Source organism: Puma concolor, chromosome C1 (genome assembly GCF_028749965.1).
Source record: "Puma concolor isolate L17-30 chromosome C1, mPumCon1.1.hap2, whole genome shotgun sequence".
Lineage (NCBI taxonomy): Eukaryota > Metazoa > Chordata > Mammalia > Carnivora > Felidae > Puma > Puma concolor.
The window spans coordinates 212,356,267-212,381,257 of record NC_141674.1 but is presented as its reverse complement, the minus strand read 5'-3'; the positions used below and the strand labels follow the sequence as shown (position 1 = coordinate 212,381,257).

Genomic DNA, 24,991 nt, shown 5'->3' with positions numbered 1-24,991 from the left:
GGAAGATTTTTGTCAATTTACTGATAACACTTTTCAACACTGGCAAAAAGTACATTTTTGGCTGACTTTTTTTAATGTTTAAAGTAAAGCTAATCCATATATCCATTTATGTATTGTGTTGAGAAACTGAAATTATGCATCGGATTCTAGTGGTTGATTTGTACACATAAAACTTGGTATTTACTCTTTCTGATCCAAGATCCTTTTTCTCATAAAAGAGGTTCTGTGGTGTCTAGGTCTGTAAGTTCTCTCAAACAGCACTATTCATATTTAGAAACTTAAATGATAACGATTAAGCAGTGGTTGATGTTTTTAACCTCCCTACATGTCTGCTTTCAATTTTTTCTTTTTTTACTCCCATGTATGCCGTTGGCTCCCAGTTTCATGTCTGTTGCAATCATCCACTGGTTTCATGGTGTGGAGTAAGGCAGCACTCTACCCATGGTGTGAATTTTGATGAATTAAGTCAGAACTACTTCTGGGAATAAGAAGGAAGGCATTTCTTCATCAAATGTCTTATATCCCTGAAAACCAATGTAGCACTCTGTACTAAATAATACATGGTCCAAACATAAGTAATAAAGACTTACAAAAAATAATTTAATGTTGTTCATCAATAATGTTTCGGTAATGAAGCGGGAACAAAGATTTATACCAAGTGAAAAAGATCTGGGCAGAAGAGGGAGGAGCTATGTGCAAGGACCCAAATTTTAATTGCTTTACGTTGTCAGAAATAGCTGCACTTTATAAATATTCCCTCTCAAATTATTTAGATTGGGCCTTATGAAAGTGCCATTTTTGTGTGATCTAAGAGCAGCAATTTCAAATAATTCACCCTTATAGACAATAACCCAGAAATCAGTGAAATGTCATCCAATTTGCTCTGATGTTCTTTACTTTATGTTTCATGTAGTCTTCATAGACATTCTCCAGAGTACTTCATTATCCCTCCGTAGACTAGAATCAAGCAAGGACAGAGCTGGCTTTGAAGCTCGGCTTCTCTGTAGGCAAAGAACAACCTCCTGCCTTCCCCAAACTATTGTGTCTCAAAGATGAGAGACTGCTCCAGCCATGTAAGGGGAGAATATTCTCCCAAGGGTCAGCCAGGAGATGACATGATTAAGTCATTTACTCTGGAGTTTCTTCCATTGTTTTTGGTGAAACTTACAGAATTTTTTCTTTAAAAATTTTAACGTTTATGTATTATTGAGAAACAGAGAGAGACAGAGCATGAGCATGGGAGGGGCGGAGAGAAGGGGAGACACAGAATCTGACGCAGGCTCCAGACTCTGAGCTGTCAGCACAGAGCCCGACGTGAGGCCCAGACTCACAAACCGCGAGATCATGACCCGAGCCAAAGTCAGACGCTTAACCCGACTGAGCCACCCAGGCGCCCCACTTACAGAATTGTTTTAATTTAAATTCAAGTTAGTTAACAGATAGTGTAGTATTGGTTTCAGGAGTAGAATTTAGTGATTCATCAGTCACATGTAATACCCAGTACTCATGCCAACCAGTGTCCTCCTTAATGCCCATCACCCATTTAGCCCGTCCTCCCACCCGCCTCCCCTCCAGCAACCCTTAGTTTGTTCTCTGTATTTCACAGCCTCTCACAGTTTGCCTTCCTCTCTCTGAACAATGATGTGTCCTCTCAAAGGAAAATAGGATTATTGTCAAAGATTGGAAAACTAGAATTTTTTTCTTGTCACATGGCCTATTTGCTTCTCTAGTTCTTTGCTGTTAGTTCTTTGATCGTGACTGTTCATACTTTGGGGATCTGGGTTATTCCTGACTTCCATGCCTCAGGAATAGCCCTGTTTTCTCTGTCATGCTTTCACTGGAGCATACTTATCCAGATTAAGGAGAGTTAAATTTTTTGAACAGATAGCATCCAAGAGAGTGGTAAGAACTTATTTTTTTAAAACAGCAGTGTAGGCACAATGAATTTCGAAGGATGAGATGTACAGAATCATTATATTTAACTTGACAATGGATAAGAATTTCATGTTCTAGACATGAGTAATTTAGGGTCAGCAAACAGATCATCTCAACTAACCACCTCCTGAGGTCCAGCTCACCGATCAGAAGACATGAATCCTCTGACTACTTCCCCCTGCTCAATACATGCTCCACACACCTTAGAAAAGAATTTTCCCTATTAAACTTGATGATGATTCCCGTGGCTCTCTGAAATCAGGCTTACTTACAGGAGGCAAAGTGAAGAGCTGAAAGGTCATCTTGATTCCCAAAGAAACCAAATCTTTGCTGATGAATGGAAGATCCTTCACCATCATCAGTGATGTCTACAATAATTTATCTGCTTGATATTTGATCAACATTTGGCTTTTCTTTGCCTGCACTATACCAGAGCATGAATCCTGAGAGTTCAGAAGTTTATCTCTTCTCTTTATGCATTGGAAATCTAAATAACCTCTGTGAAAGAAAAAGTACACAAAGTGGAAACAAGTCAATCCTATGCATTCTTTTTCCCTTCAATTTAACATACAAGCAAGGTAGAGCGCCCAGATAAATTCTGTTCCAAGGGAAATTTGACTCATCTCTGCCCCCACCATCCTTGGGCATCATTTTTCCTTAATACTACCCCTTTCAGTGGGAGGAGATGATGGGAGAAAGCTCTCATCACTAAGGAGACAAGAGACGACAGTTGTCGTCAAAAAGCTTTTATGTAGGTATGCCCAAAGGGAGGTGGGTAGGGGGATGGGTGGAATAGGTGAAGGGGATTAAAAGGTATAAACTTCCAGTTATAAAATAAACAAGCCACAGAGGTGAAAAGCTCAACAGAGAGAATATAGTCAGTAATATTGTAATAAGCTGGATGGTGACAGATAGTGATTAGACTTAACGCAGTGAACGCAGCCTACTGTATAGAATTGTCCAGTCGATACGTTGTTAAAAAAAAATGATGTTATGTCAGTCATCAGAAAAAAACACATATTGAGCGACTCTGGTTATATGAAATGTCCAAAATAGGTCAATGTGTGGAGATGGAAAGTAGATTAGTGGTTGCCTAGGGCTGGAGGTTGGGGGATTTGCGGGGAGAAAGGGAGACTAACTGCTCATAAATACATCTTCTTTCGTGGGTGAAGAAATATTCTAAAGTTAATTGTGGTGATGGTTGCACAATCTTGGGAATGTATTAAAAACCACTGAAGTGGGGCGCCTGGGTGGCTCAGTCAGTTAAGCAGCCGACTTCGGCTCGGGTCATGAGTCTGTGAGTTCGAGCCCCGCGTCGGGCTCTGTGCTGACAGCTCAGAGCCTGGAGCCTGTTTCAGATTCTGTGTCTCCCTCTCTCTGACCCTCCCCTGTTCATGCTCTGTCTCTCTCTGTCTCAAAAATAAACAAACGTTAAAAAAAATAAAAAAAAAAACCACTGAAGTATACTTTAAAGGGGTAAGTCACATGTGAATTACATCTCAGTAAAGCACATCTTTAAAATGGAAATTTAAATACAGTGTGTTCTTCAACTGGTAAATGTATACCAGATATTGTATCTAAGTATTTCCTTTTTCTCCAAAAGAAGTGGTTTTTGACACAACAAAAATAGTGGGAAAATAAACAATTGAGTAGCATACTTCTTTATTTTTTAGGTTAGCAATAAAATTGGCTGGATGTATGGCTAGACTATCTGACACAGTTTAGAAATTCCAGTACCTTTCACTAAGTCTCTCGTCACAAAATGCTTGACTAGCTTTCCTCAAAACAGCAATTCTAAGATATTTTTTAAAAATATCGACAGTTTAAAAAGCAGAGAGATTTGACAGTCTTCAGTGTAAGTAACATTTTGTATTTCATTTTGTGTGATCTCTGCAATCATTTTAAAGCAATAGTAACTGGATACAAATACCGTTATCATTCCAAACATCGGGTGTGTTCGAGAATGTCTGACAGCATCATGACATAACGACGTTGATGCCTAAATTGCCATTTTACTTATCATCAGTCTAAACTACTCATTCGGAAAAATGCCATATTCCTTCAAAGAGAATTTTGGTCCACGATCCTGAATCTAGTAGGCGTCTTTCGGTTGGGGTAAGAAATGAGGCAGTTTTTCTCTTTGGAAGATGCGTAGATGGGCATTTTAATACCGTCAAATACAGAGGTCCCATCCTTTCCGCATGGCCAGATGGCTGCATTGTTAGAAGCCGCGGAAGGAAGGGACGGAGTTTCTTCTGAGTTAAAGCTTAAGTGTATATTTGGTCATAGTAAGCATTCAAATGCCGAGATTTTAAAGGCGATTTGACATGATGCTTCTGGTTAACCTTTTCTAAGCAGTGCCTCCAGATAGAATGACCGCCTTCACAGGATTCAGCTGACATCAGGAGCGATGACAATACCCAGCAGAAGTCAAAGGCCCGGAACCCTGGATTAAAAGCCCTGCTGGCGTGCAGCCTCTGGGCGCCTTTTGGCGCTCCTGGATGTATAATGCGATGACATTCCTCAACTATTGCATTAACCACCTGAAGGGCCCATGCAAAAATAAAACTGTCCACATACAGGGGCGCCGGGGTGGCTCAGCCAGTTGAGCAACTGACTCTTGATCTCGGCTCAGGTCATGATCTCATGGTTGTGAGATCAAGCCCCACGGCAGGGCTCCGTGTTGGGCATGGAGGCTGCTTGAGATTCTCCGTCTCCCTGCACCCCTGCCACATCCGTGATCCCCGCCCCCTTCTCTCTCTCTCAAATTAAAAAAAAAACAAAAAAAACTGTCCACGTGCAGTGGGAGTTTGCCCCTGACAGTCGTCACCAGTTCTTTCTCTCTGGTTTCTGTTCAAAATGTCAAACCTGTTACATGACATACGGTATGTCTTTTGTCTGACACTTCTTTCTCTGACTTAAAATTGCTTTTGTCTGACTTCTACAATAAATAAATAATAAATATTTAAAGCTATTCAATAAGTGCAATTAACTCACAGAAGATGCTGTGGGCTACAATCCACTTCAAATTATTTCTTTTTTCCTGTTTTACTACATTTGAATGTTAACCTTTTTCTCACAGGGGCTTGGACCAAAATAGGTCTTATATCACTGTTTTCTAGAATTTCATAGTGAAATACTATTTTATAACATGCTATAATCTCCTCCATTTATGAAAAGGGACCTACAGTGAAATAAATAATTGGTATTGCTTGACTAAATAATCCATAACACAAAGCAGAAAAAATAGCAGTAGAATGTTAGGATCGACAAATAACTTTTGAAGACTATTTGATGAGATTATGCCCACAATCATAAAGTGGCATCATTTTCTCGGTGATACTTACTCTTCCAACCTTTTGTTTTAAAACTGTGATAATGACAGAAGAGAGGCGTTTGCATTTGAAAGGTACGTAAAACCACAAAATTCACTTTTTTAGGTAGGCAAGAAAAGACGGGTCTGTGTTCTCTCGGGGATGATGTGTGTTTCCGTCTATCTCGGCTGAGCATGTCTGCAGGTGCTCTGAACGGGACACAAACAGACAACACGAAAGGTATTTTATATGAAGAGAAAAGGAGCTTCTATTGCAAGAAAAATGTTAATACCTTTTACCCGTATTTATTACCGATTCTGGTTCTCAATTTTTGCTTTTTTCTGTTTTTTAGCAAAGCCTTAATCACAGAACAAAGAAGCCAATCTAAGTACTTTAAACAGTACCAATTGCTGGATTAACATTAGTTCAGTTAATTCTATAAACTTCACTGTCTATTCCCTTATGTCCTTATTGGAAGACAGCTTTGTTTACTGATAACATTGGAATTCACTACATAAATAAGGAAAATAATTATTACGGGTAAGATGCTTGTAACACCTGAGACAGTGCTTCCACTCTATTCGTGCCTATGCGTCGATCAACAAGCATTTATTAAGCACCTACCCAATGCCAGGCTTCGCTAAACACTAAGAATTCAGTGACGAGCAAGGCCTGCCTTCGTGAATAAACCATCTAGCGAAGGCTGAAGGGAAATAAACGGTGCTCAAGAGATTATTAAGTAAACACACATACTTTAAAACAACATTTCTCTGGATCATTTGGTATTTTTGGATTTGCACATTCGGGCATTTTACAGATGACTCAATAGCATGACCCCAGACCGAGATGAAGAGTCAACACAGAAAGGTTACATCTTATTCCCAGGTGACTGGTATCTCAGACATTCAGCTTCCCTGCCTGCAGCATTCTCTCTGCTGAAGGGACCCCTTTCAACACATGGCCCATAGAACCATAATGCAGAATCTCCCAGGCTGTCATATTTTAGTCACATAAAACACTCACCCGAAACCCCCAGAAACTTCTTTTCAACTTCCGTCACCAATTGTTTCTTTATACCCTCCTGCAACAACACAGAGAACAGCCTTACTTGTTGAAAGGGAAATTCTAACCCTCGGGTCTTTCTCAACTCTTAACGGCACTGGGAGTCCAGCATACAATGATGAGTTCCTCTTTACCTCACCTCTTTAAAAAGTCTGCTGAGTTATGCCCAGATTCTTCATAGCGTAGAAAGAAAGGCATATTGCTCACCAACTTGGGCTTCACTTCTGGAATTTCTCTAGGATGTGCCCCTCACCTTGGTCGTCGCAGCCCCTTTCTTCTCCCTCTCTTCACCTTGTGCTTAATTCAGAGCCTCTCGCCCTCACTCAGCTGGGGCTGATGGGGGCGGTGGGGGAGATCATCCGTTCATGGTTTGCGCCATTGTAAATTTGTCCTGCCTGCTCCCCTCAAATCCGGCCTTCTCTGCAATGCCATTGGTGGTTGACCACATTCTCCCACTTTCCTTCTCCACCATGTCTGTAATGGCAGGCTTGTCACTTCTGTAATAATATTCTTCATAGATTCAAAGAATGTGTTCTGCCTCCAGACCGTAACTCCCTGAGAACAAGAACAATAACGCGCATTGTTTGTCTTCTCAGAACCCAGCACCAAAACCACACCCCTCGGAAATGAGGCGCATTTCCCCCTCTCCTCACCTTGCACAACCTCCTACCCCATACCCACCATTCCCCAACTCTTCTGGACACAAGCTTGTCACATTCTCCACTTGGAGTTCGGTCTTAGTGGGTGCCTACATCTCCATAAAGAAACCAAGGCCTCAGAGAGTGAACATTTGGAGAGGAACACCATTACACAGACCATTTTGGCATGAAGTGGGTTCACTCTAAAGCCTAAAATTCAGAGCCTAAAAGTCAGGGCTCCTCATATGCCCATTCCCCCTTCCCGCAAGCTCAAGTGGTTATATGCTTGTAAAATTTTCAAAATTTTCAAAAGGAAGATCTTTTAACTACAATGATCTCCTTCCAATGAGACTCCCCACTACCTTTTATTATGTTGAGGGTCATTGGAGTGACCGCAGACGTGTGGGGTCTGACTTGAAGGAAATTGAGTGGGGTTGTGTATACATAAGATATTTTTATACAATTTGAGGTCACTTCTGTATATAGTTAGGCAATTGCTAGCCATACACATGTAATAATGGCTCCCAGGAATACCTTTATCATCGACAGTGGCAACTCAGCCAGACATTGATTGAGACATGTAGGTGTCAGGTCAGAAATGGTTTCACAATGTAAATACGTCCTACTGGAAATATATAGATAGTGGAGAGAAAACAAGGTTTATAGGGCAGAAGCTATTCTGCGGAGAATTCTTCCCGTCATCAGACATGTGAACTTATAAAGACAAGACTGGTTTCTCACTGATGCCTGGTCAACACAGAAGTTCTCTCCTGGAGGAAATTTGTTGGATAACATTGAAAAATTATAATTGCACCGTGCCTTTTTTTTCTTTTTAAATGAGAATCAAACAAGAAGAGAATATAGCCAAATTCTCAATGTTTGTAGACTTGTAGCAGTATAACAAGTGATGAGCATGCCTACAACAACTCCTATATGAAGGAACTTTTAGAGTGGTTTCCCACTGAATTTGATAACTTGGAAAATGTATAAAATATTATCAACAAAACTTAGTGAAGCTGAAAAAATCTACCAACAGTATTAGGTCAAGACTGAATTATGTTTCTTTTCTATCCAGGGAAAATGTTATAAAACTACCATCATATGAAGCCAGAAATGTAGATAAAAAGTATTATGGAGGTGTATTAGGCAGTAGATTAGTTAAAATATCTTTTTTTCTGGAAGTTGTCATGTTTGTGATGTTTGTTACCTCTTTTAAATTTGGTATTTGTGAATGATTTCTTCTTCTAAATAAATGAGTATCCACTTTCACTTGTAATTTAGGATTTTTGATTTTGTTACTCTTTTTTGTAAAAAGGTCTTCAGACCTTGTATGTACATCAGGCCCTTAGAAACCTAGATCATCCTCTCCCACCAAGATCTGGAAAGATCCGTGTGCCAAGCGTAAGCAAGCGATTGGTTTATGTCTGACTTTGTTCTAGTCTCGGCCCAGCTGGCAAGTGTGAAGGGTTTCTTCCAAATGTAGGCAGAGTTTTACATGACAATCCAGAATGAATAAAAAGAAAGCCCATCTTCAGAGAACAAAAGACAGTATCAGTGGGCAGAGAAGTAGTTATTATAGATGCCTTGCTTTGGTTTCTGCTTTGTCCTCTGCCACTGTGAAAGAAGAGCCTTGTGATGCCCGAGTCAAGGTCACCCACCTTTCTTCAAGGTGAATGGAAAACCGTCTAATCAATTCAGCAACTGCAGTTCTAGCTGCATGTTAGTCAACGCCCCTGAGGACTCATAGACACTGAACCAGTCTTCCAAGGGCAAAGTTCCGATTATTGCATGAGTATTTGCAAACTGCTCTAAGCCGTGCACTCCTTCCAAGCACCATCTACTATTTATGTCTCCATTTGTGCTGCCCCTACAGGAGCTCATGCCCAGAGCTAAATCCTCCCTATTTAGCCATCTTATTAACCCGAAGGAGGAGAACCTCTAAGTGAGAATGTGGATGGCGGTTCATGCCCTTTCTTCCCCCAAATGCCCATCAAGTTGTTCTTAACAAGCAGATAGTGTATCCTAGGGATATGCTGCAAGGATATTGTGAGTTCAGAAATCCGGAAAACCTTCCATTGATGGGAAGTAAAACGTAGTGATCTTTACAAAAATTTAGCAATGTATAACTATTGTAGTTCTTTTTTTATTTTTAATTTATTTTATATATATATATATATATAGAGAGAGAGAGAGAGAGAGAGAGAGGGTGCAAGCTGGAGAGAGGAGGAAAGGGAAAGAGAAAGAAAGTCTTAAGCAGGCTTCATGCTCCGTGCAGAGCCCAACACAGGGTTCTATCCCACAACCCCGGGATCATCACCTGAGCAAAAATCAAGAGTTGGGCACTTAACTTACTGAGCCCCCCATGCGCCCCTAACTACGTAGTTCTTAAAGACTTACCCAAAGCCTTTCACTTATGTTTTCTTATTAAACCTCAAAAAGAAAAAGATGGACTCTAGGAAATCATGATCCCGAACAACTAACTGAAATCGGAAGAGTGCGTATGCTTCCAGGAATTGACCCAAACGTCTGACTAAATATCCAAATAATTAATTTTATCAGTTTTATATGGGCAAATTAACTTGTTAAGAATAAGAAACTTTAATCACTGTGTACACCTGAAACTGATAAAACATTGTGTGCCAACTATACTCAAATTCATTAATTAATTAATTTCAGAGGGAAAAAAGAATACTTCTCACCTCTTTGTTCTCTAAGTTTTCTTCTCCCCATCTCCATGTGAATGCCCATAGTAGATTTTTTCTCTTGTGCTGTGTTTGAGCTTTAAACTACAACCACTCTCTTACTGTTGTTCTGAATTCTTTTTTAATGTTGTCACTGTTGTTTTCATACTCAGCCTATTCAGACACTTATTTAAGATGGCTAAAAAGAGGCAAACTATACAGCAGGATTAAATAAATCAGCTAAAACCCTGAAACAAAGAGAAATCCACTTTTCCTGCACTGTATTAAAAATGAGAAGAGAAAAGGAAGATGAGGGGAAAAAAGGGAGAAATGGAGAGAAACGTTCACTGCGTTTATAAACAGAGGTTTCAAGGGGGACCAAGTCTTTTTTCTTATTTCATGAGTTTTGCTAACCCTGTATAAGCCTGCAGATTTTGTTGTGACTTACATGGACTTGAATACAAAGAGACTGTCTGGTTTGTTGTGCCACGAACGGAAAGGGGAGCTCTGTGGAATCCAGGGATTTGTGAGGAGGGCCTTAGAGGTTTGCATAGAAGCCCAAAGGTACAGCGGCCATTTCTGTATCCGATCAACTACACAAAATGTGCGGGATTCTTACATCATTTTCCCCAAATGGATTCCTGCTTTCTTCTAAAAGAACTGCCACGGTTTTTCACTTACATGGCTGTTTTTGCCCTCTTTCTCAGGTTTGCTTCGTGAACCTGGATGTGAACAAGGATGCGTGCAGCACGGAGCACCTGCAGCAGGTAATGCTGGGAGCACGGACTCCCCGGGAGCTCGTGACAAGGGCTGCCTACACTGACCAGACAGCTGACGTGACGTTTTCCATAAATGATGCTCACTTAGTTGGAGACTCTTCAGCTGGATGGTGTCATCACGGCCCATTCCCTGACCGTCTCCCTGCCACCTCCCACAGTTTGCCTTCCTTATGTTTGTGATGCTTGCTTTCCCAAGATAACAGGGCCGCTCTCCAAACAGGCGCTTTTTCCTGCCCACGGGGCCTGATAGTGGCTTTTTCAGCCCCCGTCTTCATCCTGTCTCAAACACCCCGCCTGAGATGATGTCTCCAAGGCTTTTCCCAACCTGCTGGATACCAACCAGCCCTTCTCTGCGGGTCTCAGATATGCTCCTTCCTGCTGCTTTGAGGAAACGCTTGGTCTCTAACCTTGGTTTCCCAGCCCTACACTCATCTGGGACTCGCACTTGTGCGTTCTCCAGCAGCTACGTATTCCAGGCTCATCGGAGGTTGTGATGATCCCGACGTAAATCCTTGACAACGTGCAAGACGTTGAAGGACCCCTCAGTCCTTTGGAACGAGAGCTAACAAGGGGTCCTATAGGAAGAATTAATTGGTGTGAATTGATTATCCTTTCATGCCCAAAGCTGAAGATGGTTTGACCCTACTCTTTGGCATAATACGGTAGAGTAACACACTATTTGCAGCTTGACATCACAGAACAGCCGGCCTGTGATGACTGAGTTATTCCTGTAACGTTTTGGTTTTTTTTTTTTTTTAACACTTATTCATTTTTGAGACACAGAAAGACGAGTGCAATCAGGGGTGGGGGCAGAGAGACAGGGAGACACAGAATCCGAAGCAGGCTCCAGGCTGTCAGCACAGAGCCGGATGCGGGGTTCGACCTTATGAACTGCGAGATCATGACCTGAGCCGAAGTCGGAAGCTTAACCCACTGAGCCACCCAGGCGCTCTTGTTTCGTTTTGTTTTTTGTTCCCTTGCCAGTGCTGCACCTGAAGCTTCTCAAACCCAATTGCCCATACAGCTTATCCATTACAGACTTCCACAGAGCTTCCGACGTCATTCATCCGTGTAGTGCTGGAGGGATTAAAAAAAAGTGTACATATCATTTCGTTTAGGGGACTTGTGGTGCAGAGTCAAAGAGAAAGAAGGAGGGACCAAAGCAAGTTGGCATCTTAAGGACTGTGTGTTTGAAGATTTATGTGAGTGATTTGAGACCGTCTTCTTCTACAGCTAAGGGTAGAAACCGGGCATCCACTTAGCTGCCTAAACTTGTGTGAACTCATCTTCTCTGGGCCTCAGGCTACTTATGTGCAAAAATAAAAAAAGTAGTAATGGTACCTAATCGGGGTGGGGGTGTTGTGGGGATTAAATGTACTAAAATGTAACATGTGTGCAGAGTTTAGCACAGTGCCTGGTACATAGAGCAAAATTAATGTTAGAAATTATTTTATTATTGATATGATTATTGACTTTGTTAAAACAGATGATGATTAGACAAGTCTCTCATTCCAAGTTTTAAGGGAAAGAAGAAACCCCTACTATGCATACCTGTGGTGTGACAGTAATTATTAAATGTCTACTTTGGCATATTTAGAAGCAAAGAGTTTTTAAAGCTTTAAGTAATTTCCTATTCCAGTGTGAACCTTCAAGTTTCAGCTTCACACTTCGTCTAGTAATAATCTTAGTAGATTAAGTAATCTATCATTGGTGCAGTTATTCAGGTATATTATTTTTGCAAGTAAGTAGTTTGGGGGTAGTGTTTTGGAGGTGAAAAGAAATCATCTAAACTAATAAAGATTCTTCCTCTACAGAAATTGGTCAACGTTTCACCAGATCTTCCAAAACTTATCAGCTCCATGAATGTCCAGCAGCCAAAAGAAAATGAAATTGTTCTTCTAAGTGGGTTAACATCTGGAAATCTCCAAGCAGATTTTGAAGTTTCACAGGTAAGAGATGTAAACTCTTGATAAAATATTCATCAGAGATAAGTTATCTACGGTCAGCTCTTGGCACAAGTCAGTACGGACTTCAAATAGATGCCACATTTAAGCTTCCATAGCCTAGGACTCAAAAATTTCTTTGCAATCAAAAGCAGTCTTAATCTGTGTTTCTTCTAAATATGCCACTCAGAGTTTGACAGAGCTTCCCTTACCTCAACTCCTACCATTTATTATATTCTCAAGTTCATGTTGTTAAGTTGTACTTAAACTAGAGCAGACATGCTGGGAATTGACAGCTTAGCTTGGTTTTCTACAAATCCATTAGATTGTCAAAAATAGACTCATCTTGGGGCGCCTGGGTGGCTCAGTCAGTTAAGCGTCCGGCTTTTGATTTTGGCTCAGGTCACGATCTCACAGTTGGGAGACGGAGTGCCATGTCGGGCTCCACGCTGACAGCTTGGAGCCTGCTAGAGATTCTCTCTCTTCATCTCTCTCTCTCTCTCTGCCCCTCCTTCACTCATGCTCTCACTGTCTCTCAAAAGAAACATTTAAAAAAAATAGATTCATCTTCTGTTTCACATATAATACAAAAATTCTAATTCATACTATATGGTCCCAGCATCCCAGCATTTCTTCTTTCTGGATGTTATTTATTTCTTAGGATATACCAAATGAGTCATGGTAATAAATACAGGATTGTAGCCCCGTGGGTGGAATGTGAGTTTCCTAGACTTAAAGAGTAAAATTCCTAGAGGAAATGAATGTTACTAAAAATAAAGCAGGAATTAAGATGCTATTTTTCTCATTCAGTGTACTGATGTTCATTATTATTAGAGAAATCATTATAACATTCTTTACTTGAAGACAAATTTTTTAAATTATAAATTGTTCAATTTACAAATATATATATACACATATGTATATATGTGTGTATATATATATACATATACGTGTATATATATATATATACACATATACGTGTGTGTGTGTATATATATATATATATATATATATATATATATATATATATTTATGTAATGATTTCTAGAGGCACATCATATTGAAGATTGTTGATTTTTCCCAAATAAGATATGCTGATAGTGACACATAACACCACTACGGATTAAAATGGTGAACATTTGCTTTCCTCCAAATTGTTCTTTCTTGGGTTTTAGTTTTGCTGGAAAATTTTAAAATACTCTTTTACTCTTCAGTCCTTTGAAATACCAAAAAACTCGGAAACGTACCCACTATTTCTAGCATCTACCCCGGATGCTTCGTAAAAATCTGCACACAGCCTATTACAATTTGGTAATTAAGACTAGGGGCGCCTGGGTGGCACAGTCAGTTAAGCGTCCGACTTCAGCCAGGTCACGATCTCGCGGTCCGTGAGTTCGAGCCCCGCGTCGGGCTCTGGGCTGATGGCTCAGAGCCTGGAGCCTGTTTCCAATTCTGTGTCTCCCTCTCTCTCTGCCCCTCCCCCGTTCATGCTCTGTCTCTCTCTGTCCCAAAAATAAATAAACGTTGAAAAAAAATTTTGTTTTAAAAAAAGACTAGAACCAAACTTCTCCGTCTGTCTCATAATTTATATTCTTAGTGAGAAAATTAATCATCTGGAAAGAGAAAACAGAAATGGCCCTAAGTGCCTTCTCTTTATATTGAGCAAAACTATGATGACCAAAAGTAATTTCCAAAACTGAGTTTTAAAAGTATTTCTGTACCAAGCCTGTTAGGATTTCTAATTAAACATGACAGAAAATTGGCTCATGCATGAAAAGAATGTAACTAAAAAAACTAGTGGGTAGATGGGGCGCCTGGGTGGCTCAGTTGGTTGAGTGTCCAGCTTCGGCTCAGGTCATGATCTCACAGTTCGTGAGTTCAAGCCCCGTGTCGGGCTCTGTGCTGACAGCTCAGAGCCTGGAACCTGCTTCAGTTGCTGTGTCTCCGTCTTTCTCTGCCCCATCCCCAGTCATGCTCTGTCTCTCTCTGTCTTAAAAATAAATAAAACATTTAAAAAGAAAAAACTAATGATAGATTATTATAGGGACTTGAACAGTGCCATCAGGACATGAATTTCCCCTTGTGACCTCTTTCCGGCTTTCTCTCTCTTTAATCTTTATCAGTCTTTTCCCATAAGAAGCCCATTCCCTTTGGGTTCAAGTTGAGCAAGAGTGAATGTCCCCCCCAGGTGCCTAACAGTAAAAGTCTGATTGTGTTCTATTGGCTCTCATGTGTCATGTGCCTATCTCTCAACCACTCACTATGGCCTGAGGATTGCAGTGTTCAGATTGGCCAGGCTGGGTCACATGATCACCTCAGAGGGTTTAGGTGAATTAACTCCATGGAAATCACTGGCATTGTGGGTGAGCCAGAAAATGATGCTTCACAGGCTATGAGAAACAGAAGAAGATTGAGTGACGTTGGGTCACAAAAACAACACAGATACTAATTAGGGTTAGGGAAAGTTAAATTATCAGGACTTATTAAATGTCATCCATCAAAAGCATGCTTAAAATTCTGCATATTTGTTCCTAGGAGTCGTCAAGAATTGTCTGTGAGCTATAACACTCTTAAATGTTTCCTACTTCCCTCTTCTAAAAGGCCTCATCGCTTCCTATATATCACTTCACCCTTCTGCCGTCTCCCAAAGGCCTACATCGTTTTTCAGATACCACAATCCATGTGTTTTAATAAATTAGCAATGTTGGGGCAGCATATCAATAATGAATCCCATCTTAGCCAACCATAGCCGGTACCTAATTCTTTAGGGATAGTCTCAATTTGGCTGCCTCGCCTCAAGAAATTCAGTTACCTGTTGATTCCTAAGTAAACGTGGAGATATTGGCGGAGGCAGCATGAGCTGGGTTAATGGGGGGAGTCTAAGGGCAGTCCCAAGGGCATAGCTATTGTTCCCACTGACCCTGTGAAGAAGGCAATAAACGAGCTGCTTGGCACCTTTGACCCTGGAAATTACAATGCCAAAGATGTTCAGTGGTGCAGATAACAAATTACCTCACTTCTCTCAACTGTAATTTCCTATTCTATAACATGGAGATTTAAAAAAATACCTTTTCTCCATTCTCAGAGACTAGTCACAGTGATTTTCATAAAATAACATGAAGGCACCTTGGGAAGGACTATTCAAATGCAAATTGTATTTTCTCTCCATGTCCAAAAAGTTGAAGGAAGGTGAAGTAGAAAGAAAATTTCATTTAAAGCAAAATAAGGTACCAGGGTGGAGTACTATATACACCAGGAGTAATCATCCATTCTCCTTTGGGGAAGAGAAGTGTAATATTGTTGCAAGGGATTGTGTACAGAGTGCCTTTTCTGCCTCCTGAGGAGTTTTGTTATCTTCTCATAGATGATTACGAAATGATTATTCAATGTCTTCATCTTTCCAGCTCAGCAAATGACTCACATGCTTTTTTATATTGCTATGTTATTTTACAGTTGTACAACTGGAAAAAATGTAAGAAAATATTTATCAAATACTTTATTCATTCATTCAACAAATACTTACTATGCACCTGGAAAAGTGCAAAGCATAGGGGGTTAAGGATACAGTGGTAAATGAGTCGGACATCTTGCTCTCAAAGAGCAACTTACTTAGTCTGGCATTCTCTCAGATGTTATTTCTTTTGGATACAATTAAATGTATATAAACACATTGCACAACTATCCATGTACCTGCGTCTCAAAAGACTAATGAATACATACCAGCCAGCAACAAATAAGAAATTGCCACAACAGGTACATTTTCCTTCCTCGGGCCATCCTTAAGAGCCTTAGGCTAAGACTCTAAAACATTCTTAAAGAAAATCATCATGCCCATGGTCAAGTAAAATACTAAGTGGAAAGTACAAGTAAAAGCAATTATTTTCCTACAGAAGAAAATTTTTCTGAGATGCTTATTACGTACAATAATAAGATCTACTCCTCCTGTGGCTGACCTTTCTATGAGATGAACACATAATTTTACTGAGCATGTGTGCGTTTGAGGAGGTCCAGGTGCAAACCACCCTTCTTTCCAGCTTGCACATTTGTGGTTAATATTGGAGTTTTGCTGACTGGGCCAGGAAGTCATGGGGAGAATTGGAAAGGACACAGGAATCCAACAGATCTGGATTGCAGTGCTGGCTTTCCACTTTATATTGGTGTAGACTTGAAAGGACCAGTAAGTCTTTCTGTGCCTGATTTCTCCTCTATAAAAGAGCAAAGACATCACCAGCCTCACAGAAATATTGTTTGCGTTGAAGGTAACAAGATATTCAAAACACTTAATAGACTACAATAAAATTATATAATAATACCTGCCATTATTTTGCAGGTTATAGTGTTTGGTCTTCATTTCCCTAAGACTCTCAGGATGTTTATTTACTTGCAAGAAGCTTGTTAAGAAAATATGTTTTCTTTCTAGGAGTGCAATAGCCATGGAACATTGCACTTTTAATACAAGTCTTTCTCTACATTTGTTTTGAGGTGTTATTTAACTGTTCATTAATATCTCTTTTCGTTCCTGCAACAACATATAAAACCTTATGTCATATGTACTTAATCTGAATGATATGAAATGGCCAATACGCAGCCATTTTTACCTACAAATAACTTCATTTGGTTCCACTTTGTAATTATTTTTATTCATGCCTTATCCACCGGCAATATATTGTGTCCCACCCTCCTGGGGAATTATCTAATTCATGTTTGTACCTACCAGCATACCTTGCATGTAATACACACCCAAAAAGTATGTTATAAATTTCAAGTTAGTGTATTATGTCTGAATTCAGTGGAAATAAAATTAATCACGCCAGCTACCGTTAACTCTACAACAATTGTTCCTCATTATTGCGGGGGATCTCAGACCCTTTGTGACTTCCATAAAAGCTACAGACCATTACTTCTCAAATGTTAAGGCATGTAGGAATCACCAAAAGAGTTCTGGGAAATGCAGATTCTGATTTAGTACCTCCGAGGTAGGTCCTGAGATTATACACATCTAATAAACTGCCAAACCACGCCAAGGCTGCTGGCCTACATACAACCCACACTTTGAAAAGTAAGGTCAGAGCGCACCTGGGTGGCTCAGTCAGTTAAGCATCTGGCTCTTGATTTGGGCTCAGGTCATGATCTCACAGTTCATTGGATCAAGCCCTGCATCAGGCTCTGAACTGACAGTGCAGACTGTGCTTGGAATTCTCTCTCCCTCTCTCTCTGCCCCTTCTCCTCTCTCTCTCTCTCTCTCTCTCTCAAAGCAAATAAACTCTAAAAAAAAATAAGGTTATGACCCCTCTTCTTTGAAAAACAGACCTAATTGCATAAGCACATAGATCAATTCCATTTCTGAGCCTCCTGGACCCCTTGGAGAATGGTTGGATTTTTCATTTTGCAATCATCTGTTCTAGAATTACTCTAATTATAATATTCAACCAAAAAGACTGAAAAATATATACTACTTTCAGAAATACAATATGGATGTCGGTGTACATGTATTTCTCTGTGTGTGCACACACTTACCCCTCACACACACATGTATCCACATTCAAGAATTCCAAAATGACAAAATTAACTCTGATCCTAGAAAGCACATGATTTAAATGATCCTTTCTGTAAGACAAACATTTGGACATAAAATATTTCCCCCAAACATTTCAGATTCCACTGAGATATAAATTTATTTGGCTTCCTCCCGCCCACTAACTCTTGTTTCCATTCAAAGAACTTTCTGTTGAAAATTACTATAAATGAACATATTGTTCCTTTTAAAAAAAACAAAAATCCTGATGCACAACGTATGTTTGCAATTTACTAGTAACCTGCGCACAAGCAATTGAAACTTTTATTCCTCTTCTAATGAACAACAATATGAATAGTGAAAATGTGTAGTGGCGAATAGGGACATGGTCTGTAACGCTAGAAGAGAACAAAATTAACAGATCTCACTGGGACACCATCCAATGATTTGAGCCTCCTTATCACTGTTTTCCTCACATGCTGGCCTTTTAGAGATAATTAGTGCACTTCCAATGGATTGCTTCATATCTCACTGTGTCTGCCTCTTCAGATGAGCCATACACATTATAAATTCTAACTGTAGATAATGGCTAGAGCATCACCAAGGCAGAAAAAGACACCGGCCTGAGAAACGGGGACTCAGTTTAATCAAGAAGGGTGCCCAAGACGGTCTTAACATTCCCCTCAGCTTGACCAGACTTCAGACAGGCTTCTTCCTGATAGGCACTGACTGCCCTTTTCTTAGAACATTCACTTTAGAAAACTCGTTATGAATTATTTCTCTGTCCCTTTGAGATGGAAATCATTTTGAAAAGTCTCATGCCTGTTTTACAACCCAGGAGTGTCCTTTTCAAAGACCGGGGGACCGTCTCTGAAATAAGATCATCAAACAGGATAGTGTCCCTTTCTCGGTGGAAGGATGGGAGCCTAACGTTAGTAGGATCCTTCCTCCGATTTGCAAAACTACCTCTTGCCGTGCAGATACAAGTACACTTACTTTTCCTTTGGATAAAGCCAGTTAGCAAGCACAGATGGCCTACGGGCCTCCGACACCAGCTCTTAAAAACTCTATTGCCTCTTGTTTCAGTGCAGTTGGGGTCCAACTCAGTTCTGGCCCTTCTTTTCCTATTTTAAGAGCTCTGAAGAAAGTCTTCCTTAACCTGTTTAACTTTGCCCAGTGCAATTTTTGCTTTGACAGGAGAGAGCAAAAATATGTGATACAGCTGGTCTATTTTCCCCTAAGCCAGACTTTCTCCTAGGTACCCTGTGTTCCCAAATATCACTTGAATTTTTTTTTCAAGCAATCCGTCAATCTCAGCCCAGAAGATAGACCAAGTATTTTAAATGTCCCCCACTCTTTATAACAAGGAAGATTAGTAGAAGAAGAAAGGTCAGAAGCAATGGGTTTTTTTTTTATTTTGTCTTTCAATAAATGCATCTTTTTCTCTCTACTTTCAGTGTCCTTGGCTGCCAGATATCTGCTTGGTCCAGTGTGCGAGAGGGAACAGGGCAAACAGTACCAACTGCATCATCTTTGAAATCAACAAATTTTTGATCGGTCTGGAACTGGTGCAGGAACGGCAGCTCCAGCTGGAAACAAACATCCTGAAGGTGGAAGATGACACAAACTGTTCCCTGTCTTCAATTGAAGAAGACTTTCTCACCGCATCGGAGCACCTGGAGGAGGAAACTGAGGGGGAAGAATACAGGAATGGTGAGAAGTTCCCGAGAAAACACATGCGCATCCTGAAATTAGTCACCCTGGGAAAATGAGCTCCATTCCAGGAGAGTTTCAGGCCACATCAGTTTGGCTGACACATCGCCATCATCACTTACTGAGTTTAGGGAGGGAAGGAGAGGATAAGGGAACACTAGTGAGGATGCTGACTAATGCACTCAGATCTAATGGTTGGGTGACTCCGTCTTCCTGAAGATGCCTTGGGGATGCTGAGGACATCCTCCCACCCGCCAGGAGACAAAGACTATCACAGGGAGGAAAGTTATCTGCCCGAAGACTTCCATAAAGCTACCTATTAAAGTTGAGCCCACTTAAACTGGCCTGAATCCTAGCACCGCCTCTTTGCGGCTGTGAAGCCTGAGCTGATTACCTAGTCCTTTGGAGCCCCAGTTTCTTCATCCATTACTTGGGAGGACAATAGTGCCTCTAACACTGTTATAGTTACACTATGTAGCTACATATATTTATGATACTTGCCTGTAATTTTGGGAAGGACAGAAGGAAGTAACCCGGGAGAGTACTTAGCACTCATTTATTCATGGTTTTGATTGACTGATCAATACAGTCCAGTCAACAAGGTGTTCCTCTTCCCCACCCTTAGCCACCGAAGAAGGGATATCCCAGATGCTGTTGACACTCTCTGGGACAAGTCCTACCCAAACTTGAGAGCGGATGTTTGCAACAAGGCTTGCTATGGAGGTTGCTGTAGACATCCTTCCTCCTCCTTCTGTATGCACTGGGAAGCTCTAAAATGCAATTGTTTGGGGGTCCTTTTCCGGTGGAGAGAGGTGACCAGCACTTGTCTCCCCACTGCCTTCTTTTCCCACTCTAGCGCTTACATTCATATCCCACGTTGAGAGCCATTTTGTCGAGCAGGGTTCCATACCGAAACTCAGAAACCTTTGCAGATGCATTTGTCTTGAAGGAACACTCTAAATGTTGTTTTTGGGGGGCGGAAGGCAAGGGGGAAACTGATGCTTTAAGGCATTTTTAGAAAGTGGTTGTTATTTTGGACTCATGAGATCCTGCCATCCAAAAAGTAATAGTGGGCCCTCGTTTTGTCTTCACCAGGTTATGAAAATATAAATGCCTCCACTCATGTTTTGGAAAGTAAAAAACCAAAGGAAGTCACTCAGGAGGAATGGAATGACAACAAGAAAAAGTTGCTTTATCCTTCGGAAGACAAATGCATTAGCAGATCTCATACCACATTGATTAAAGCAGAAGGATCTCTGGAAAAAGTAGAAGGCACCATTTTACAGAGCCTCGATTCATCAGCCGAGCCATCAGAGTGGACAGGCAAAGCTGTGCAGAATGAGAAGCCAGCCAGAAATTACTATTACTCAGAAAGTTATAAAGGGCATGTGGAAAAGTCACAGGCACCATATATTCCAGGGGATGTTCATTTCCCTGGGATGGTTAAGAAAGGTGGGCCTTCCGTGCACGGTACCCTCACTGAGCATGGCAGCAGCTTAGACCCAGGGGACCCTGAAGACGGCACAAACTCTCTTCCTCCCCACCAAGATGGAGAAGTCACCGCTGGGGAGTATGCCACAAATTTAGCAGAATCCGTGCTACAGGATGCGTTTATTCGGTTATCTCAGTCGCAGCCTACGCCACCCCAGGAATCTGCAGTCGGTGTTTCTGTAGGGAGCGCTCTGCTACCCAGTGGCTGTTCCACAAAAGGTATGGTGGTCCCACGGTCATGGAATGAGCTCCCCAAAATCGTCATCGTTCAGAGTCCAGATGGCAGCGATGCTGCCCCTGAGGCAGGCATCTCCTCGTGGCCTGAGATGGAAGTCTCTGTTGAAACCTCAGGGGTCCTCTCTGGAGAGAACTCCGGCAGACACCCTCAGAGCGCTCTGGAAGTTGCGTTAGCTTGCGCGGCCACTGTGATTGGAACTATTTCCAGTCCACAGGCCACAGAGAGACTTAAAATGGAGCAAGAATCTTTGGTTTCACCCCGTCCACTGGGAGGCAGTGACCACCTGCAAAGTCAAATATCCCAAGTCCTCAAGGAACCTTCTGTCAGCGAATACTCCTTTCCATCTGCCTTGTGTGGCATGACCCAGGTGGCGAGCGCCATTGCTGTTTGTGGCCTCGGCGAATCGGAAGAGGCGAAGGCTCCGAGTGGCCTCTCGTGTGCAACTGAGGCTCATGCAGCAGTCCCCCCACTCTGCGGTTTGGCGACAGGGAGCAGCATGGAGCTGGGAAGCGAGGCCATCGCACAGGTATTACTCCAGGAGGCTGCGCTGGTTTTAACAAGGCCCGACCCCCACAGCAGCATCGGAGACCTCATGGAATCAATGAACGGGAGAATCCTAGAAACGGCTTCAAAGCCTCAGACCCTGTGCTCAGAAAACGTCCTCAGGAATGAGCTGGCACAGACCCTCTCCAATGTTATTCTGGAGCATTCCATTGATGAAGCTCTCCAGAGAAACAGAACAAGTGATCCCAATGTTAGCAGACATTCATCTGAGACTCTTGAGACCTTGATGGAAAGTACAAACCAACTGCTCTTCAGTGTGATATGCTTCACATTCAAGAAGATGAGGCATTTTGTACAGCTTGGTGAATGGCCCACTGTCCTTGCTAATGAGACCATCAGATGGAGGGAAACGGACTTAGGCTGCCAGCCACCTGATCAGACTGCTAGCCTAGCGTGGACAAGAGCCACCGAACATTCCAGCGGCCAGCCACTTGGTGGCAATCCACAGAGTACCAGTCTTCTTACCAATGATCTTCTAGATGACATTTATCTGAAGCAAGATAGGAGGGGCCCAGCAAAGCTAGGCCTCTTCAAGAATCCCACGCTGCAATCTGAATTGCCCTGTAGTCCCAGGGGGCCAGATTCTTCACCTGCTAAAACACCCCCCAAGGAAATAGATCTAAAAGTAACAGTGGGAGAAGATCCAGACAAGCCTCATCAGACACCCAGTTACAATGAGAATGAGTTCAGAGCCTCTTCAGAGAGAGAGAGGACGCTGACAGTGGGCAAGTACAGCAGAGGTTCCCAGGATGCCAAGGACAGTGTCAGTATAAACGCCCAGGAGAAGTATAATCATACCTCACGTCTGAACAGTGAAATTCAAGTTAACCTGTCTTTGTTAGGGAATGACTTCCCCCTTCCTGCTCAATCCACGCTACAGGCAAAACATGCAGACCTATACTGCATTACAGACTTTGCGGAAGAATTAGCAGAGATGATCGTCTCCATGGCAACCGAAATCGCAGCAATTTGCCTTGACAACTCCAATGGAAAACAACCCTGGTTTTGTGCATGGAAAAGAGAGAATGAGTTTCTGGTTACCCCGAACGTATCCTGCCGATCCTTGAAGAGGAAGAAGGAAAGCCAGACCAGCGGGGCCACAGTGAGGAAGCACAAACCACCACGGCTCAGCGAGATCAAGAGGAAAACGGATGAGCACCCGGAGCTTAAAGAGAAGCTAATGAACAGGGTGGTGGACGAGTCCGTGAACCTTGAGGACATCCCGGATTCGGTCAGTGTTTTTGCAGACGAAGTGGCAGCCAAGATCATGAACCTAACAGAGTTCTCCGTGGTGGACGGCGTCTGGCAAGCCCAGAGCTATCCCCGGAACCGGTTACTCAGTGGAGACAGGTGGAACCGGCTGCAGGCTTCCAGCTGTGAAAGCATTCCAGAGGAGGACTCCAACACCAGGGCCTACGTAAATAGCCTGGGTTTCATGAGTACCCTAAGTCAGCCAGTTAGCAGGGCCAGCTCTGTCTCCAAGCAGTCCAGCTGCGAGAGCATCACTGAGGAGTTTTCCAGGTTCATGGTGAACCAGATGGAAAATGAAGGAAGAGGGTTTGAGTTATTGCTGGATTACTATGCAGGCAAGAATGCCAGCAGCATCCTGAACTCAGCCGTGCAACAGGCGTGCCGTAAAAATGAGCACCTCAGCGTGAGGCCAAGCTGTCCCTCTAAGCAGTCCAGCACCGAGAGCATAACAGAGGAATTCTACAGGTACATGCTGAGGGACATCGAAAGAGAAAACAAGGACAGCACGTCCTCCAGACGAAGCAGCCAGGATTGGACAGTTGGCCTACTGTCACCTTCTCTGCGATCCCCCTTGTGTTACAGACAGTCATCCATGCCAGATAGCAGACCCCTGGGTGCCAGGCTAACGGTGAATGCGCCCATCAAAGCCAGCTCCTTAGATGGCTTTACTCAAAACAGCCAGCAAGATTTCCTAAGTGTACATCCAGTCAGTAGCACTTCCTCATCGGGTCTCTGCAAATCTGACTCTTGCTTGTATCGGAGAGGTGGAACCGACCAGATCACCAACATGTTAATTCACGAGACGTGGGCAAACTCCATCAAGGCCCTCATGCGAAAGAACAAAATTATAGCGGATGATGCTGAGGCAGCTGAGCCTGTTCCTGGTGGCTCTCCCAGGCAAACGGAGAGATGTGCAGACAGATCATCTTCGAGCAGGGCGCAAAGTGGGCCTGCTCTTCTGGCGCAGGAGTCCATCGATAACCCGAGGAAAGACTCCATTACCGAAAGCAAGCATCCCCCAGTGTCAGCTCGGAGCAAAGCTTTTTCTCTTACAAACCACAATGGTTTAGATTCTAAAAAGGAAACGTCTTCATGCCATGGGTCTGTCCCTGTAAGCCACAGCAGGTGGTCCCTGTGCGCCAGGGATGTACCTTTAATTCAAATTGAAACAGATCAGAGAGAAGAGTGTGTTGGAGAACCTGAACACTTCTCTTCCAAAAGCAGCCCCCTAGAGGAAGCAGAGGAGCATTTGAAAGATGGAAAAGTCCCCCATGTGACGAGGGATGGAGACACTGCCGAGAGTGCCTGCCAAAACCCCAGGTGAGTGAATGACCTCTTAGACTAGATAGGGTGCACGGGACTGGACTTTGCATCTCCCTTAATATTTAGTCTAAATCGGAGGGACTTTATTGATGCAGGAACTGAATTCTGAGACAATAAGTGACCTCTCTGGGTTAATATGCACTTATAATAGAAATTTGGAAGTAATTTAAAAAATTTTTTTAATGTTTGTTTAGTTTTGAGAGAGAGAGAGAGAGAGACTCTGAGTGGGCGAGGAGCAGAGAGAGGGAGACACAGAATTGGAAGCAGGCTCCAGGCTCTGAGCTGTCAGCACAGAGCCTGACACGGGGCTTAAACTGACCAGCTGTGAGATCATGACCTGAGCCGAAGTCGGACGCTTAACCGACTAAGCCACGCAGGCGACCCTGGAAGTAATTTTTTTAAAACTTCAAAAACAAATTGAATTCATCTATATAATAGGAGAATGAAAGTTTCGTTTTCCACATTAAAATTAATCTCCCATACTGTTACCTTTTAAAATTCAGTCATAAAAATTTTCAAACAAAAAAGAAAGTTATGTCAACTT

The 24,991-nt window shown here is 42.2% G+C and overlaps 1 protein-coding gene across 1 annotated transcript in view; it reads left to right on the top strand.

Annotated features, from left to right (window-relative positions):
- SPHKAP (SPHK1 interactor, AKAP domain containing) overlaps positions 1-24,991 on the top strand; it is a gene marked incomplete at its 5' end in the record, with an annotated part of 164,036 nt that overhangs the window by 110,723 nt on the left and 28,322 nt on the right. The window contains 4 exon segments of the mRNA XM_086719842.1: positions 10,338-10,397; positions 12,224-12,358; positions 19,325-19,580; positions 20,676-24,444. Of these exon segments, the coding sequence (XP_086575968.1) occupies positions 10,338-10,397; positions 12,224-12,358; positions 19,325-19,580; positions 20,676-24,444 (4,220 nt within the window).